Source organism: Syngnathoides biaculeatus, chromosome 11 (assembly GCF_019802595.1).
Source record: "Syngnathoides biaculeatus isolate LvHL_M chromosome 11, ASM1980259v1, whole genome shotgun sequence".
Lineage (NCBI taxonomy): Eukaryota > Metazoa > Chordata > Actinopteri > Syngnathiformes > Syngnathidae > Syngnathoides > Syngnathoides biaculeatus.
This window is the reverse complement of record NC_084650.1, coordinates 2721316-2740867: the sequence shown is the minus strand read 5'-3', so window position 1 is coordinate 2740867 and position 19552 is coordinate 2721316. Positions and strand designations below refer to the sequence as shown.

At 42.6% G+C, this 19552-nt stretch overlaps 2 protein-coding genes across 4 annotated transcripts in view; one reads left to right on the top strand and one right to left on the bottom strand.

The window, feature by feature from the left end:
- The window catches only part of ehd1a (EH-domain containing 1a), a 31222-nt gene extending 21076 nt beyond the window's left edge, over positions 1-10146 (top strand). Inside the window, exons 4-6 of the mRNA XM_061834969.1 lie at positions 4865-5035; positions 5347-5511; positions 8972-10146. Coding sequence (XP_061690953.1) covers positions 4865-5035; positions 5347-5511; positions 8972-9505 — 870 coding nt within the window. The 3' untranslated portion in view covers positions 9506-10146. The remainder of the gene's footprint in view (positions 1-4864; positions 5036-5346; positions 5512-8971) is intronic.
- Positions 10147-13867: 3721 nt separating this feature from the next.
- On the bottom strand, positions 13868-17493 carry map1lc3cl (microtubule-associated protein 1 light chain 3 gamma, like). 3 transcript variants are annotated; one of them, XM_061834856.1, is made up of 5 exons: positions 17225-17493; positions 15073-15972; positions 14703-14758; positions 14513-14619; positions 13868-14428 (listed from the first exon to the last, which is right to left on the bottom strand). In XM_061834856.1, exons 2-5 carry the CDS (start codon positions 15131-15133, stop codon positions 14239-14241), a joined length of 414 nt encoding a protein of 137 aa, XP_061690840.1. In that variant the 5' UTR covers positions 15134-15972; positions 17225-17493; the 3' UTR covers positions 13868-14238. The 3 variants fall into 3 exon arrangements, with proteins under 3 accessions (XP_061690840.1, XP_061690838.1, XP_061690837.1); XM_061834854.1 differs by having other exon boundaries at positions 15073-15262; XM_061834853.1 differs by having other exon boundaries at positions 15073-15213.
- Positions 17494-19552: the final 2059 nt, after the last annotated feature.

The following is a 19552-nucleotide window of genomic DNA, read 5'->3' as shown; positions in this document are numbered from 1 at the left end:
TGCACCATTACCAAAGATAAATTGTCCAAACACCCAAAAGAAATGTTTCCCATCATCAAACATTATATTTATTAGCCAAAGAAAGCACAAGCAAACATAAATTGGCAGTGGATTAGTAAAGGATTTTTTTTTTTACTAAGGGAAAACAAATTCAAAATTGCATGGCCAAGTGTAGAAAAAAGTGTGTGTGTGTGTGTGGTGTGTGTGTGTGTGTGTGGCGGGGGGCTAATAACTGATTGGGCCACCCTCAGAAGCAACAACTTCAATCCAACGTTTTCAATAACTTGCAATGAGTCTCTTCCAGTGCTGTGGAGGAATATTGGCCTCCACATGTTTGCAGAATTGTTTTAATTCATACAAATTGGAGGGTTTTCAAGCATGAACTGAATTTAAGGTCATGGCACCACATCTCAATCGGATTCAGGTCAACACTTTGATTAGGACACTCCAAAACCTTCATTTTGTTTTTCTTGAGCCATTCAGAGGTGGCCTTACTGATGCAGAACCCAATTTTGTTTCAGCTTGAGGTGACAAACAGACAAACAGACCTTCTCCTTCAGGATTTTTTTTTATTAGACAGCAGAAATTAAACTTAAAATGGCATTCATGTCAAATGGAGTGATATGTGAAGCTTTTACTTCTTAATTTCTTTACATCTCACCATGATGTTGAACTTTTGAGGATATTTTGGTCTAATTCACCTATTCAGACTTAGTCATATTTGAGTTATTTAAGTGGCACTATCGGCGCTTGGTGTGGCGAGAGAAATTGAACTCCAGCATGATAAACCACAGTTATATTTTAACACAAGAGGCAGTAACTTTTTTTCACAGCGACTTGTAAGTTTGAATTTTTTTGTGCTTGGTAAAAAAATTATATACTGCATTTTGTTTACTTATGTTGTCTTTGAGATATAAATGTTCTTTGACGATGGGAAATATGGAAGTGTGACACATGCAAAAAAAAAAAGGAAGAAATCAGGAAGAGGACAAACACTTTTCACATCACCGTACCCAATTGTACTTCCCTATCGATACACATGCAGTTTTATGTCACAGAGTACAAATACATTATTACTGTGCTTAAGTAAAATGTTCACTTGGACCTTCACACACTGTACAGGTTGGGATCTCACTTCTTGTCGCCTTACCCCATGTGCAATGTATTTTTATACATCTCTATAAACTGCTTCATGTTTGGACATCTGCTTAATTGCTCACCCATACTTATTCCAAATCTCACACCTTAAATTTACAAACATAGAAATTCCCAGTTATCTCTGTGTTCATTGATGCAAAGTCGTTTTGAGCCTTCCAATGATCATTCTCTTGCTTATTCTAAAGCTGATTTTGAATGTTTTTCTGGTGGTTGCTGTTTTCTTGTATATTGGTTGTGCTGTTTGATTGCATGCAATATCTGTGAATTTTAATAGATTTGATTTTAAAGGTGGCATAATCTGATAGATAGATAGATAGATAGGCCTCTATGACATGGATTTAGTGTGTGTGTCAAACAACCTCTGACCGCTACTTTGCTTAATCTTGTTTTGTAATCGCTTTGTTCATATTTGGCTTTTCCTCTGATTGGGTGCCTCCATGTAGAAGACCGAGTTTTTAGTGAGAGCACACAGGTTTATAATGTTGACAGCGCTGGCTCAGGAGTGTAGAGTTTGGTGGAGATCTTCACTCGTGACTTCGATAAGATTAAGAATTTGAATGACATAATTTCAGCTCTGTCAGCAGAGTATTGTCTGGAACTCAAGAATGCGTGGATGATTTTAACTCATATTTCACATTTACTCAGGCTCCATTGAGTAAATATAACATCTCAAATGGAAAGACTTGGTTTGGTCAAATAATGGATCAGTAAATAATGAGTTAGGGGTTTCCATAAATTATACTCTATAAATTCTTCTTACTTTTTTTTTCCAAGGGTGAGCAATGACATTCAGTTCTTGTAGCTAGACACAGTATTGTTAGATTATTAACATGTAACATTATACAGTACTGGTATGTCACCATTAACAGGAGATAACAAATTTGGGACTTGTATAACCATTAAAATAGTAATTGAAAGTATACACGTTTTTACAAGGGTGACTTTAATGCAACCCTATGGGGGCACAAGCCAGTGCAATCTGTAGGCCGGTCCCAAGCCTAGATAAACGCAGAGGGCTGTGTCAGGAAGGGGTCAGGTGTAAAACTGTGCCAAACAAATATGAGTGTTCATCTAAAGATACATTGAGATGGGATGTAGGACAAAGGTAGAGGGTGGCCAAGGCTAAACAAGAGGCATATGACGACATGTACACTAGGTTAGATACGGAAGAAGGGGAAAAGGATCTCTACAGTTTGGCCAGACAGATAGATAGAGATGTGAAAAGATGTGAAAGATGTGCAGCAGGTAAGACTGATTAAGGATAGAGATGGAAATGTTGACTGGTGCCAGTAGTGTGGTCAATAGATGGAAAGAATACTTTGAGAAGTTGAGGAATTAAGAAAATGAGAGAAGGAAGAGTAGAAGAGGCAAGTGGGGTGGACCAGGAAATTTGCAATGATTAGTAAGGCGAAAGTTAGAAAGTCATTACAAAGGGTGAAAAATGAAATGGCAGTAGGTCCTGATGACATACCTGTGGAGGCATGGAAGCAATTTGGAGAGGTGGCTGTGGAGTTTTTGACCAACTTATTCAACAGATTACTAGCGGGCGAGAAGATGCCTGAAGAATGGAGGAAAAGTATGCTAGTTCCAATTTTTCAGAACAAAGCCAATATTCAGAGCTATAACTATAGAGGAATAAAGTTGATGAGCCACACAATGAAGTTATGGGAAAGAGTGATGGAGGCCAGACTCAGGACAGAAGTAAGTATCTGCGAGCAACAGTATGGTTTCATGCCTAGAAAGAGTACCACAGATGCATTATTAGCCTTGAGGATGCCATTGGAAAAGTACAGAGAAGGTCAGAAGGAGCTACATTATGTCTTTGTGGATCTAGAGAAAGCCTATGATAGAGGACCAAGAGAGGAACTGTGGTACTGCAGAGAAGTATGTTAAAATAGTACAGGACATGTATGATGGCAGCAGAACAATGGTGAGGTGTGCCTTAGGTGTGACAGAAGAATTTAAAGTGGAGGTGGGATTGCATCAGGGATCAGCTCTGAGCCCCTTCCTGTTTGCAGTGGTAATGGATAGGCTGACAGATAAGGTTAGACTAGAATCCCCTTGGACCATGATGTTCGCAGGTGATATTGTGATATGCAGTGAAAGCAGGGAGAATGCAGAGGAACAATTAGAAAGATGGAGACATGCACTGGAAAGGAGAGGAATGAAGATTAGCCGAAGTAAAACAGAATATATGTGCGTGAATGAGAAAAGTGGATGGAGAAGAGTGAGGCTACAGGGAGAAGAGATAGCGAGGGTGGACGACTTCAAATACTTGGTCAACAATACAGGGCAAGGGTGAGTGTGGTAAGGAAGTGAAGAAACGGGTCCAAGCGGGGTGGAACAGTTGTTGGAAGGTGTTTGGTGTTCTATGTGCCAGAGTCTCTGCTAGGATGAAGGGCAAAGTTTACAAAACAGTGGTGAGGCCGGCCATGATGTATGGATTAGAGACACTGAAGAAACAAGAGGAAGCAGAACTGGAGGTAGCAGAAATGAAGATGGTGAGGTTCTCGCTTGGTGTGAACAGGTTGGCTAGGATTAGAAATGAGTTGATTAGAGGGACAGCCGAAGTTGGATGCTTTGGAGACAAGGTTCGAGAAACCAGACTTCGCTGGTTTGGACATGTCTAGAGGCGAGAGAGTGAATATATTGGTAGAAGGGTGCTGAGGATGGAGCTGCCAGGCAAAAGAGCAAGAGGAAGACTATAGAGAAGGTTGATGGATGTTGTGGGAGAAGACATGAGAGCAGTTGGTGTTAGAGAGGAAGATGCAGGAGATAGGCTTCGATGGGAAAAAGATGACGCGCTGTGGCGACCCCTAACGGGACAAGCCGAAAGGAAAAGAAGAAGAAGACATGGGTGACTTTGATTTTTACTTTCAATGACAAAATTTAATTTCCCAACAAAATAGAGGTCACTGACCTTCCTGTGTGGAGTTTGCATGTTTTACTTGTCCTTGGTTTCTCAGAGTACTCCAAGTTATTCTTACGTTCTAAAAGCAATCATATTAGGTTGATAAAGACTCTAAATTCTCTATAGGTCTGAATGTGAGTAAGAATGTCTTTCTGTCTGTCTGTCTGTCTTTATGTGACTGTGATAAAACAAAGACCAGTCCAGGATGTACACTGCATCTCACCCAAAGTCAGCTGTGATAGGCTCCAGCACAGCTGGGTCCCTAGTGAGCAGAAACGCTGTAGAAAATGGAGGAATGGAAAATTAAGGTCAGGTCAGGTGAGGTGTTGGGTTGCTTTCCACTGTGCTTCCTGTCAAGGTTGTTGGAATGTCACTCGTTTTAGGGAAAAGACAAATTTTTTCATGGTTATTTCAAATCTTGTTTTTTGGCAATAAAAGTGTAACAAGCTTTGAAAACTGTTTTCTTGTGACATCATGTGACTTTTTTTTTTTCTCTCTTTTCCTCTCGACCACTTAGTTAATGTTTGATCTTGGATGAAAGTCATAAATGGATGGCAGGGAAACCAAAGGGTCATGTGAACAATTATTCACTGACTTTGCAGCCTGCAAGAATGCACATTGAAGGACTTAAAATGGCTCACTCTGCTTTTTCTGTCCTCACCCTACCCATTAGAAGGCTGTTTATGTTTCACAAATGCAGTTTTGGTATCTGTTTATTCTTTCAACTCGCATTGCTGTGTCATCACTACCTGTAATGTGGGTGCGGCCTGATCATGTCTTCCCCATCCTCTCCAGGTGGTGCGCGTGTACATCGGGTCATTTTGGGCCCAGCCCCTCCTGGTGCCGGACAACAGGAAGTTGTTTGAGGCTGAAGAGCAGGACCTCTTCATGGACATCCAGTCCTTGCCCCGCAACGCTGCTTTACGAAAACTCAACGACCTCATCAAGCGAGCACGTCTTGCAAAGGTTAATGGTTCAATTCATGGCAATATACTGTCCTGTCAGGTGAAAAGTATCCATCTCCACATTTAATGCTACAAGATATATTGTGCCCAACTATTGATTGGCAACCAGTCCAGTGTGTATCACATTAAAACCAACACTAAATTTGGAAATGCACACTTTTCTTCTGTCAGTAACACGCAGTTCGCACGATGGTGTGCATAGCTCAAAGAGTGGCTTAGTTTTTAACTGTCTGTGAGCCTCTAAATATTACTAAAAGCCTCTTTAATTAATCTCCGAATGACGCGTGTGTGACCTCTCAATTATCTTTTCAGGTGCACGCATATATTATCTGCTCGCTGAAGAAGGAGATGCCGAGTGTGTTTGGAAAGGATTCGAAGAAAAAAGAGCTGATTGCCAATTTAGGGGAGATCTACTTAAAAGTGGAGAAAGAGCACCAGATCTCACCTGGAGACTTCCCCAACCTTGCTAAGATGCAGGTAAGGTCAAGATTCTATACCATCCAAATCCATTTGGCCAAATGTAGTCGGAGTAAATAGATTTTAACATCTTAACGCATTTTTAAGAAACGTGAGGGACCCTACACATGACAAAAGGGTTAAGTGTGTGGTGTACTTAACATAACCAACACGGTGTAGCACACGCATAACCATATCTTCTTCTTTTTCTTTCGGCTTGTCCCGTTAGGGGTCGCCACACCATGTCATCTTTTTCCATCTAAGATTATCTCGTGCATCCTCCTCTCTAATACCCACTGTCCTCATGTCCTCCGTCACAACATCTATCAACCTTTTCTTTGGTCTTCCTCTTGCTCTTTTGCCTGGTAGCAACATCCTCAGCACCCTTCTACCAATATAGTCACTCTTTCGCCTCTGAACATGTCCAAACCATTGAAGTCTGCTCACTCGAACCTTGTCTCCAAAACATCCAACTTTGGCTGTCCCTGTAATGAGGTCATTTCTAATCCTATTCAACCTGTTCTCACCAAGCGAGAACCTCAACATCTTCATTTCTGCTTCCTGTTTCTTCAGGGCCACCGTCTCAATCCGTACATCATGGCCGGCCTCACCACTGTTTTATAAACTTTGCCCTTCATCCTGGCGGATACTCTTCTGTCACATAGAACACCAGACACCTTCCGCCAACTGTTCCACCCCGCTTGGACCCGTTTTCTTCACTTCCTTACCACACTCACCATTGCTCTGTATTGTTGACCCCAAGTATTTGAAGTCGTCCACCCGTCCTATCTCTTCTCCCTGTAGCCTCACTCTTCCTCCTCCACCCCTCTCATTCACGAACATATATTCTGTTTCACTTCAGCTAATCTTCATTCCTCTCCTTTCCAGTGCGTACCTTCATCTTTCTAATTGTTCCTCCGCCTGTTCCCTGCTTTCACTGCAGATCACAATATCAGTTACAGTGTATCTTTGTAGACCTATATACAGAGTACCAAGAGAGGAACTGTGGTACTGCATGCGCAAGTCTGGTGTGGCGGAGAAATATGTTAGAATAGTACAGGACATGTATGAGAGCAGCAGAACAGCAGTGAGATGTGCCTTTGGTGTGTCAGAAGAATTTAAGGTGGAGGTGGGACTGCATCAGGGTTCCGCGCTGTGCCCCTCCCCGTTTGCGATAGTAATGGATAGGCTGACAGACGAGGTTAGACTGGATTCCCCTTGGACCATGATGTTCACAGATTATATTGTGATATGCAGTAAAAGCAGGGAACAGGCTTCTCTGTACTTTTCCATGAGAATCCTCAAGGCAAATAGTGCATTGGTGGTACTCTTTCTAGGCATGAAACCATACTGTTGCTCACAGATACTTACTTCTGTCCTGATTCTAGCCTCCACTACTCTTTCCCATAACTTCATTATGTGGCTCATCATCTTTATTCTTCTGTAGTTTCCACATTTCCGAACATTGTGTTTGTTCTTAAAAATGGGGACTAGTGCACTTTTCCTCCATTCTTCAGGCATTTTCTCTCCCGCTAGTATTGTATTGAATACGTTGGTCAAAAACTCCACAGCCAACTCACCAAATTGCTTCCATACCACCACTGGTATATCATCGGGACCAAGTGTCTTTCCATTTTTCATTCTGTTCAGTGCCTTTTTAACTTCTCCTTTAGTATCCAAAATCTCAAGTCTCCCGTTCTGTGCCTGACTTAGTAGCTAGAATGACTGATGAAAAGTGAAAAATAGAAGAGTTTGAGTAGTAATAGAAGAAATGGAAGAAGCTCATTTCACCATCTTAACCGATCACCACCGTTGTGGTTTCACACTGTTCCCCTTGTCATTTTTATTATGGTCCCTTCATATGCATCTGTTAAAGAAGATGAGAGAGGGAAAATAATATAACTTCACCACACAGGATTGACCCCTCCGTGGATATTGCGCAATCCGCGTCACTGACCAATGAGAGGCCAGAGATCTGCATAAACCAAAGCCCGTTTTTGCTCCCACCATTTTCTCAGACAACATTGCATGGTCCAGTATAGGTTTAGTTAGCGTTTTATCGCGTACTTGGGTTATTTAACAAAAAATATGGTTAAGAGGCGTAGTCACGGACTTTGTAATAGTGACGACAGGTATCCTGAAAGGCTAGTTGGTGGAGTTCGATTCGTACCCTTTCCAAAACCGAAGACCCAGTACGAAAAATGCCTTCGATGGATCAAACTTTGTGGAAGACAGCATCATCAACTAAATCCATCTAATATCAACCGGAACACATATGTTTGCACGAAGGTATGCCCTATATTTGATTTTCAATACATGTCTCGTACAAATGAATTTGAAGTTCTTCGCTAGCATAACACTGCTGCGTGTGAACAATTGACACACTTATTCTTTGTTGAGCGATATTTAGCGATGATCGGACTGCACAAACGTATAGATTTCTTGCTGGCTCGCGGCCGAAGCTTAACCAGACTGTTTGCACGAAAATATGCCCCAAATTTGATTTTTAATACACGTATCGTATAAATGAATGAGACGTTCTCCGCTAGCATAACACCGCTACGTGTGAATGATTGAATGAAATCAGAAGCATGGCGTCTCTCTCAGTTAAGAATGTATTGTATTTAGAATCGATAATATATCGTTGATTTGAATGAAATCAGAAGCATGGAGTCTGTCTCAGTTCAGAATGTATTGTATTGTATTTGCCATTTTTACTGTTTGTCTTACGTCAGCGCACGTGGCGTGACGTCACTTCAGGAGGCGTGGTTAAGTGCCCTGTACGGATGGGTCAATTATATGGGAGAATCTTTCAGAGTCATTTGACAAACGGGCATTTGCTGACCTTGATCCAAAGTGGTAGAAAATGGCCAAATTCATCCCAGTCATCGCTGCACACTTGTGCCTTTAGATAAGAAGAACCTGACTTAAGAGTTATTTGAGATACTAGCTGTTGTTTGGCTGATTTTGAATCGATTTATTTTTTGCTTTGAAACAAAGAAAATTATGTATTCAAAAAACCACTTTGTGTTTCCTTGAAGTCTAAGCTTAATGCTCACGAACAATGTAAAATGGCATAGATGGGCTAAGGAATAGCATCAGACATGGAAACACAAACGTAGAAAAACAACATACTATTCAGGAATATGTTCTTTATCCTTGCGAAAAACGATTATTCTTGGAGTAATTTTACAGAGCTAGTTGTGAACCTCCCCTCAGTGTCTTTGTTAGGAAAATGTGGAAAAACTGTAAAAAAGTCTTCATTCTATTTGTTTATGACAGACTTTTTTGCGACACAAGTTTTTACTCTATGCATATCCGGCTTCACCTTTCTTTAATTCCTGATGTTGCCCTCCAGGATGTGGCAGAGATTTATTTTTCCTGGTTTTCCAGGAAATCCTGCTTTTGGTCTGTCACTCCCATTTGTTGTCACCTGATGAGCAATCTATTTGTAATACTAATTCCTGTTTTCTGTCCTCAGGAGCTGCTCAACGTTCAGGACTTCTCCAAGTTTGCCGCGATGAAGCCCAAGCTGCTGGAGGCTGTGGAGGACATGTTGGCCAACGACATTGCCCGCCTCATGGCCCTGGTGCGTCAGGAGGAGGCGGCGTTGCCCAGCAACTCAGTCAAGGGTGGCGCCTTCGAGGGAACCATGAGCGGCCCCTTCGGCCACGGCTACGGTGAGGGGGCCGGGGAGGGCATCGATGACCTGGAGTGGGTGGTGAACCGTGACAAGCCTTCGTACGACGAGATCTTCTACACCCTCTCACCCATCAATGGCAAAGTGTCTGGTGCTTCCGCCAAAAAGGAGATGCTCAAGTCTAAACTCCCCAACACGGTGCTGGGGAAGATCTGGAAGTTGGCAGACGTGGACAGAGACGGCCTCCTCGACAACGAAGAGTTTGCCCTGGCCAACCATCTGATCAAAGTCAAGCTGGAGGGCCACGAGCTGCCCGCCACGCTGCCCGATCACCTAGTGCCCCCGTCCAAGAGGGGGACCACGCTGCACGAGTAGAGCTTCACTTCCTGTTTGGGACTCTTAGCACAGCAGAGAGTGAGGGTTGGGGGTGGTGAATTAGGGGAGGAATGTTGTCTAAAACTGCAGCTCTGGAAAAACAAAAAACATTGGAAAAAAAAAAAAAGAAAAGAAAAAAATCCACTTGACCTTTTGGGGTATTTTGACTGTTTTTGATTTTCTGCAAATAAATGCTCTAAATCAGTGGTTCTCAAACTTTTTACCTGAAGTAAAAAATAAATAAATAAATACTTTGCTCCAAGTACCACCATGACCAACCATAAAGTACAGTAGGCTTAAGGGTTCAATGAACACGAGCTGTTTTATTCCTGAAAGGTATATGTAATATGTAAACATGCACAGTTTGAAGTACAGCATCACACTTAAATGGAGGAACATTTAAAAAAAAAAAACAATGATTGTAACAATCACATGATAATAAATTGTACCTAAGTATTTAAAATTAAATATGATTGTTTAAATGGGTTGCACTTACAGATATGGGTTCGCCTTCAGCAGTATTGTGACCCTTATGAGGCTAAGCGGCTTGGAAAATGGTTAGAAGCATACCACTGAAATGGATCTGTTTGAAAATTAATTCAGTGATCAGTTCGTGTCAGTGAGTAATATATATATATATTATATATATATATTATATATATATATTGTATGAACATCTAATAATTTAACTCCCTAATTGGGAATATTAATTCCAACAGCTTCTCAATGCGCAGAACTGGTACCGCTACGGTATTGGTTCGCAGGCTCCCTCTAGCGGTACACAAATGGCAAAACGAGAAATTGATCATTTTTTTTGACAGTCTTCCAAAAACTTTTCCAGAGCTGTACGCGGAAAAATTAATGGGGGGGGGGGGGGGGATTTTCGTTCATGAGGACATTGCTCCACCCTGGACCGACTCGTTCGGTCGTGGGATTTGCATGATGGGCCTGAATCTAAATTTACAGCTATGTAAAAATGATGTCTTATAGCATACAGTATATAATCCACATAATTTGTTGATCCAAAGAAGTGTTTTTTTCAATTTGGAGAGGAAATAAATCACTTCATCTCTATTTTTGTATTTCCTGTCTTTGAGTCCAAGTGCTTTCCTTTTTACTACAACTGATGAATAAAAAGGAACTCGTGTCTGGCTCCTGACTCTCGCTATGTTATTCTTTATTTACTTTTCAGGCAAGTACATTTTTGAACATTCTGTTGAGTCTTAAAACCATTTCCCATCTTTTACAGAGGGTCTTTAGTACCGTTGATTCGTGGTTACAAATATGAGGCAGAAGCATATTGCATGCTCACCGTCCAGGGGCGTCACAAGTTTATAGCGAGAGGCAGGGTTTAACCCTCCCCGCAGAAAAAAAATGCACATCCATATTTAGTGTGTGCAAAACTGAAAAAAAGTCACTGTTGCCGCAAACTAAGCCGACCCCATCGTTTTGAAGGCTTTCTCCAAATTCTGACGTGCAAAACCGCCTCTGACCAACGCCAGAAAAAAAAAAAGAAATCAAAACCGAAGACCGTTTGTGCAGGAAAGTGGTCTGAAAGATACTGCCTTGGTATTTTTTATCTACTGCCCTCTGTTGGCCAAACTGAGACAAATCGCAGTACAGGAGCCACAAAGTAGCCACTTGATGACAACAACGCATCATTCATGTCTCATTTCCACTGAGAAGCCACAAAATTGGTGAGTCACATTGTCTGACATGATCTCATTGGTTTCAGATTCTGAAATTGAGATGATACCAAGTATCAAGAAGCAAAAGAATAACGTATGGTGGTCGCAGTCCTCATGGGGGACTGAAAAACGACAAGAGGGCAAGCATCCATTTTCCGCTCTAGGTCATTGATAAGCAACATATGCTGAGATGGGCGCAACCTGGCATCAATAAATAAGAGGGACATCATAGTCAGGCCAAAAAGTGGAGGGGTCTCAGGGCCCACCTGGTTTCAGCACCTCTGACTTCTTATGTGCCCGCAACCCCTGACTTCAAAGCGACACATGGCTCTTTCATATTTAATGACGAATCCCATCTGCGTTCTTCCAGTGGCAATTCTAGGGGAGGCCTGGGGGGCAATAACAGTTAGCGTGCAACCTCTCCCCTCAGATTTGGATCAAGCCTGCCTTAAAAACGATAAATGCCCCAATGTCTTTGGTTCTGGTATTGTTTGGCAAAGCTTGCAATCAGGTGTAAAAATGATGAGCCGGTTGAAAAATGGACGTTGACATGTTAACAGCAATGATTGGCCAAAGCTGTACACTGAGGTTCAGGAAGAAAAATCAACCCACCAAGTAAAATAAAACTATAATTGGCAAATTTTTTTCCAACCTTTCTAAGTCGAAAATTCATTTTTAAGTTGACAGCTGACCGCACACCCGATTGGCGGAAAAAAAAAAAAAGATCAGAGAAGCAGACAGAATAGAATTTGCACTATTGGTTGGCTACAGGTGGATAATTTAGGTATGACTTTTGTTTCATGAATAGGAGGCCTCAATTACACATTGATTAAATAATGGAGTGCTTTCTTCATGTTAGATGTCAAACGGGTTTTGTAGCTTCCAGTGTCTTTTTTTTCTGTCTCTGTGAGAGATGCTCAACTCAATACAAACGACATATAAATGTTACCTGAAACACGACACAAGGCTACTGTACGTACAGTACGTGATACCGCATAAGGGACATGTTTTTCATAACCCGAAGACCCAAGTTGTGTTGTGTTCAACTCGCTTTGACCTGCTTCTGAAGTAGCACAAAGCTGTCGGAATGGCCACAGTGATGCCAAGTGAGCCGAGGCATGGTGGGATGTTTCTGTGCGTGAGCTCCTTGTCTGTTTACATAGCTGACGCTCTCCTGCTGTACAACGTCCTCCTATACATTCTTTCCTTTTTCCTGCCTTCTTCCGTCAGGAAGACCCCCGCCGCCCCTCCCAATTTTTCCCTCTTCCTTCCTTGCTGGGTCCTTTTTGTGGCTTTAGCGCCTCATCTTGTCCCCCGCCCTCCTGCTTCTTTGTTCCCATCACCTTGTGTGAGTCTTCAAGCTCTAAAATGAAACAAGATGCGACACGATGAACCTTGCCAATACTTCGACTCATGTAACTACTGTACTTATGCGCTGAGCGACATTTTTAAGAGGCAAGGTGAGGAATTGGCCGCCTGCATGCAAATGAAAAATGCACTATCTACAAGAGGAAGACACAAAGGCACTCGTCACCCAATATGCTCAAAATATTCATTAATATCTGTTATCCTGTAATGTGCTCAGCTCAGTTTGACAACCCTCCTGGGTGAACTTTTAAAATGTTCTCACATGCGTTTGTGAGGTGTTTTTTATTGTCTCAGAAAACCCAAGGGGGCGGCACAGTGGCTCAGCTGGTAAAGCATTGACCTCACAGTTCTGAGGTCCCGGGTTCACCTGTGTGGAGTTTGCATGTTCTCCCCGTGCCCGAGTGGGTTTTCTCCGGCCACTCCTGTTTCCTTCCACATTCCAAAAAACATGCGACATTAATTGGACACTCTAAATTGCCCCTAGGTGTGATTGTGAGTGCGACCGTTATCTGTCTGGATGTGCCCTGCGATTAGCTGGCAACCAGTTCAGGGTGTACCCTGCCCCCTGCCCGTTGACTGCTGGGATTGGCTACAGCACTCTCCGCCACCCTTGTGAGGATAAGCGGCAAAGAAAATCGATGGATGGAAACCCAAGGTTGAACTTCTTAGCTATGATTCCAAAAGGAATGTTCGGCGCAAACGCGACACCGACAATGAAGAATGATGGTGGCAGCATCATGGCGAGGGGCCATTTTAAATCAGTTGGAAGTGGGGCCTGACCACATGAAGGGAATTATGAACGTTTCACATCTGGTGCAAAAACTTTGAGGCTTCTGTTAGAAACCAAAAATAGGAAAGCCTACTAGAAGATCTGAATTTTTTGGGGGGTTCTCCCATTTAACGTGAGTTTGAATCTGACGGGTTACTTGCGAATACAGACCGATCCTAGTTTTTAGAGGGTGTGCGCACATTTGCAACCATATTACTTTCATTTACAGTATTTGTCCTCTCCTTTTTAAGAGAGGACCTCCCCTGAAGTTGTGCAGGTTATTGGCGAATATTGGTACAAAAGGTTTTGGAATGATCTGTTTTGTTTTCTTTCTTTTTTTTATTTTTTTGCTTTGTCTATCACACAAATGTGACATTTAGACGGTGTGTCGACTTTGGTCGGCAACTCTGCTCCCTAAACTCAATCAAGCTAAAATAAGCATCTGAAAGACTGGTTTTATTGAAAAATATCACACCAAGTCAATATATTAAAAAGGTTTTTATTTCTTTTCAAATACTGAAACAAGTCACGGGGGCCTCAATAGTCCTTGTGACGAGATGTCTGGGAGAAGAATTCACATTGTCGAGGACGGCGAGGAGGGGGAAGTGCTCGGAGGGAGTGATTAGTGGCGTGACTCTGTGTCCGTCCGGGCACCTTCAAGGCTCCCGTCTCAACAGAAGCACACGCGGTGCTTTGCCTGCATTGCATTTCTTCCGCAAGATCTCAATGACACCCAACTATGGACATTTATCGATCATATAATACTGACAGGGGGGATTTCCAGCATCATGTTGAATCGTTCCCGTGACATAACGTGTCGGGCTAACACCTCAAAAAACAGCCCTCGTCCAGGTGTGGTTCAAATGTGCAAAAATGGGCCTCCGAAGATAGCGCAGGTGGGTACGGGCTCAGTGCGGCGGCCTTCCTGCCGGTTGGGGTGCTCCGAACATTTCCTGAGAGGCGTAGGTGATGTAGAGGAAGCCGTCGGGGTCTCTGTAGTGGGTGTAGACCTCCCCCATGCTGGAGGACATGCAGGACATGCTTTTTTCAGCCACGAGCAGGAAGAGAGCCTGTGTCGATTCCAGGTCGATCTTATTCCTGAGAGAATCGAGATGGAGCTCGGAATGAAATGCTTAGAACGAAGAGGCCGTCAGCAAAACCAAAACGTCGTTGTCATTTTACCTGAGCAGGCAGAGGAACTGACCCAAGGTGAGCTCAAAGGGAACCAAAAACTTGGTCTTGTCCAGCAGGGGGAGGGTCTTTTCACGGATGTAACGTTCCACGATAACCTTGGAACACAAAACACTCATCAGCTGGAAGGGCGCGGTCGACGAGCCTTAAGACAAAAAGCCGCACGGGAGAAACGACTCACGGGCAGCTTGTTGGGGAATTTGGAGCGAATGCTGCACACTTCGTCTTTTCTTGTTTCTAAGAAGAGAAAGTTGCTTTTTTTAACCTAATGGTAGCTTTTCTAGGGATTAATATATATCGAAGGTAAACAAATAAAGGTGATTCACTATTAAAGTCAAAAGGACTGATTTTGAGATTTAAATGGTCTGTTATATTCCCTAAACATGGACTGTGCTGGCTCTGCCTACCATTGTTTTTCTCTCATCCCAGGAAGAAGGTTTTTTTTTCTGACCTCATCATCCTCTGATGTCATCAAACAGGAACTACTCCTCAATCACAAACATAATCATTGACTAGACAATACACTTTAGGACGCATTTTCCATCACTCACCCAAGCACTTTCTCTGCTTAAAGGGCATCATCATCTCCATGGATTTCTCAAAGGGCGCCATCTTGGTTGCTCGCTCGGGGGTGGTTTGCTCGGAGATGTTTTGCGGCGGTCCTCGGCCCGTGGCTGACGTTGACGTCGTCCCTTTGGATGGAAGTTTGCAAACCCCGATGAGAGGCGGCCACCGGGGGTGCTTTATAGGCAAGTGAGCAGGGAGGAGTCCAGCATTAAAAAAAAAAAAAAAGGTCCTTGGTAGTTTCTTCACACATACTGGTTACCTGACTTCGCATTCTGACAGTCATGTGGGCTGTCGAGTGGGAGGGGGTGCGCAAAGGCCAGGAGAAGTTAAATTAGGCCAAACCACACTAAACAAAACTCCTGAGGTCTTGTTCACCAGTGAGGGAAGAATGCAGCCCGAGATCGACAAGGAAGATCAGTGACCAGTGATGCGGACTCTGTATCACTCTATTATAGTGAGGAAGGAGCTTAGCTGCTAAACATCGGCAAAGCTCTTGATTTACAAGCACACACACGCGGACTCAGATTGTCACATTGTCATATAATTAATACGAATGATACAGCTGTAGCCTTCTGCACTGCAAACGATGCAGTTATGCCTCAACTGAGGTATGTCATAACAAATGTGAAAAGGGTCCGTCCACCTTTGACTCAAACAGCACAGGTCAAAGGGCAGATGCCATCATTTGATAAAGATCTCCATCTGCTGGTCAAAAGGTGTAACTTGTCAACCACGCAGTGTGTCAGAACGCTGAAGTGGAGAGATTTGTTTTTTTGACTTAAATGTATCCATCCATTTTCTTAGCCGCGTATCCTCACAAGGGTCCCTGGAGTGCTGGAGTCTATCCCAGCTGTCATCGGGCAGGAGGCGAGATACACCCTGAACTGGTTGCCAGCCAATTGCACGACAAATGGAGACAGACAACAGTCACATTAACAATCACACTTAGGGGCATTTTAGAGTGTTCAATTAATGTTGCATGTTTTTGGAATGTGGGAGGACTAATTTCATTGTTATTAATCAACCAATTCAAGTCCCAGGAAAATGAAAATAAAAATGTCTCATTAACTTTCCTTGGAATATCTTTCATGCGGATCCAAACATGACACAAACGGGAGAGACAGTGACTTATTGGACGACTTGTTGCTTGTTAGCTAACTGCATACAGCAAAAACAAGATGTTGCCTCTCAAAATTAAAGGTCTACCGACATCCCAATATATTTTTTATTTTAAAATAGATATTGTTATGAAAACTACATCACTTCAATCTCTATGTGGAAAAAAATGAGTGGAGAGTGTGTCATTCAAGCGCAAAGTTGTCCAACAGACGTCACACTGGGACAGTCGCCATAGAAACACGCTGAGTCACCTGCTATGGCGAATGAACAAGAGATTTTTGCATTTTTCTGACACCCTTTCTGAGACTGAAGCTCTTTTTTTGAAGAAGAGAAGAACATCTCCGAAGCAAGTGAAGTGACCGGGGCCATATTACCCTCTTGTTTCGAGCCATGTTAGACAATATGCGCATCACTTCTAACTGACAAATCACTCCTTGACAGACGGACGAGGAGGACGAGGAACCCGATCAAATATTCAAAATGACTTGTGTATGTAGCGTACTCAGGACGACCCATGCTGGGTGAAGTAACTATTAGCCAGACAGCGGTGGTCAGTCGGGGGGAGAGCCCCTTTCTCCTCCCCTCCCAATCCACCTCCGTGTCAAGAGTAACGCCAGGCCGTCTGCCCGGCGGACGACGCCAGCATACTTTATGAAGTTATTATGACGCGCCTCTTTTGTTACATTCTGAGATGAAGGATCATGTCGTCGGACACGGACGGAGCTTTGTATGATTGCTGCTTTTGGAGAAGTTGTTCGAGTTTGGTGACTATACGTCTAGTTAGCTAGTTAGTTACACGCTACTAAACTATCTTTGTAGGTCTATTTTATTGTTTTGTGTTGTATTGTATTGTGTGTGTGATCAAATTGTCTTAAATGCAATACAAGTGCTTTGTTATATGTTGCCGGTTTGACCAAGGGGATTTATTCTAAATTCACACGTAACATATGCTGTAAACCATGAGACAAGTTAGTCCCCGACAACTATTATTTTTTTAATAGCTCTATACACACTTACCTGTCATTTAGAACCCACAGCGCTCTCGTCCTTTGCACCAATGCAATCCATTTTTCATGACGAACTGGGTGTTTTGGAAAAGTGTGAGGAATGAATCCATCCTCCCGACTGTTTGAGCAATATTCAGCAATACGACGAGCTGGCATTTTGGCTAACACGGTGAAAAAATAATTAATAAAGTAATTTTTCGCTGGTACAATAGGTATAAACCAGGGCTCAGCAACCTTTTTTAGCCTGAGCGCTACTTCGTGAGCGCCAATCGTATGAAGAGCTACGGGACCTGTTTGCGGCAAATTTCAGACTCAGTTCATTACATGTACATAAAATATTTTTGTTTTAATTTATTGTATTAAATTACATTATAGGTATTTTAAAATTTTAATTCACGTAAACAAGTCAGATTCAGAATTTAAAGCACAAATAATGGTAACAATTTGTGGACTAGGGTATTTTTAGAACATACCTCGCGCGCACCTTATATGGTCCTCGCGGGCTACCATTCACCCGCAGGCACCATGTTGGTGACCCCTGGTATAAACCAATATAAACACTCGACCACACTACTGTAAAAAAAGGTCACTTCCTGGTTCTTCTCCAATACAAATGCCTCGAGAGGATTTTCATGGCGGGAGATGCAAAAATCCATATTCGACAACACCATGACCTGTGGTGAAAAAATGGATGGGTCCATTCCAGCTGCGTTTTTTTTTTTTTTTAATTAAAAACATACTAAAACTCACGTGTCGCGAGACCTTTAACTACCTCCCTTTGCTAATTATAATTTCACAATCCAAAGAAATTGGAGAACAGTCGATAGAGTAATTGACATTTATCAGCCTGAAAAGGGTAACAAAAGCCATTTGTAAAGCTTTCGGATTCCAGTGAACTATGGGGAGAGCCATTATCCTCACATGGAAGAAACACGGAACAGTGGTGAACATTCCCAGGAGTGGCTGGCCTACAAAGAGGACTCCAAGAGAAATGAAATGAGTCATTGAGGAGGCCACAGAGGAACTCAGAAAAACTGCAGACCCCCTCTTGCCTCACTTAAGGTCAGCAGTGTTCATGACACAATAATAACGAAGAGACTAGGTTAAAAAATTGGATCTATGGCAGAATTTTAAGGCGAAAACCACTCCTGACCACAAAGAACGTAAAAGCTCACCTTAAAATTTGTGTAAAAAACAAACAACAACAACAAAAACCCTGAATGACTTCCAAGACTTTTGGAAGTATATTACATGGACACATGGACTGATAAAATGAAAATTGGAGGATTTCAGGTCGATCAATATCAAGAGGGACATTTCCAGAACATTTTTTTGTCTTGATTTGTCGCAGTGGAAATAAAATTTTGAGCACTCCAAAAGATCATGCCAGGATTACAAACAAATGATCTAGAACAAGTTATTCCTACTCTCATCACATACATGACACACCATTCATCAATCCATTTTCTGAGCGGCTTATCCTCATGAGGGTTGCAGGAGTGCTGGAGCTGTCACTGGGCAGGAGGCAGGGTACGCACTCACACTCACAACCACACCCGGGGGCAATTGACCCCTCCGTGGATATTGCGCAATCCGCGTCACTGACCAATCAGAGGCCAGAGATCTGCATAGACCAAAGCCCGTTTTTGCTCCCGCCATTTTCTCTGACAACATTGAATGGTCCAGTATAGGTTTAGTTAGCGTTTTATCGCGTATTTGGGTTATTTAACAAAAAATATGGTTAAGAGGTGTAGTCACTGACTTTGTAATAGTGACGACAGGTATCCCGAAAGGCTAGTTGGTGGAGTTCGATTCGTACCCTTTCCAAAACCGAAGACCCAGTACGAAAAATGCCTTCGATGGGTCAAACTTTGTGGAAGACCGCATCATCAACTAAATCCATCTAATATCAACCGGAACACATGTTTGCACGAAGGTATGCCCTATATTTGATTTTCAATACATGTCTCGTATAAATGAATTCGAAGTTCTTCGCTAGCATAACATTGCTGCGTGTGAACGATTGACACACTTATTCTTTGTTGAGCGATATTTAGCGATGATCGGACTGCACAAACGTATCGATTTCTTGCTGGCTCGCAGCCGAAAGTTAACCAGACTGTGTTTGCACGAAGATATGCCCTAAATTTGATTTTTAATACACATCTCGTATAAATGAATGAGATGTTCTCCGCTAGCATAACATTGCTGCGTGTGAACGATTGACACACTTATTCTTTGTTGAGCGATATTTAGCGATGACCGGACTGCACAAACGTATCGATTTCGAGCTGGCTCACGGCCGAAAGTTAACCAGACTGTGTTTGCACGAAGATAT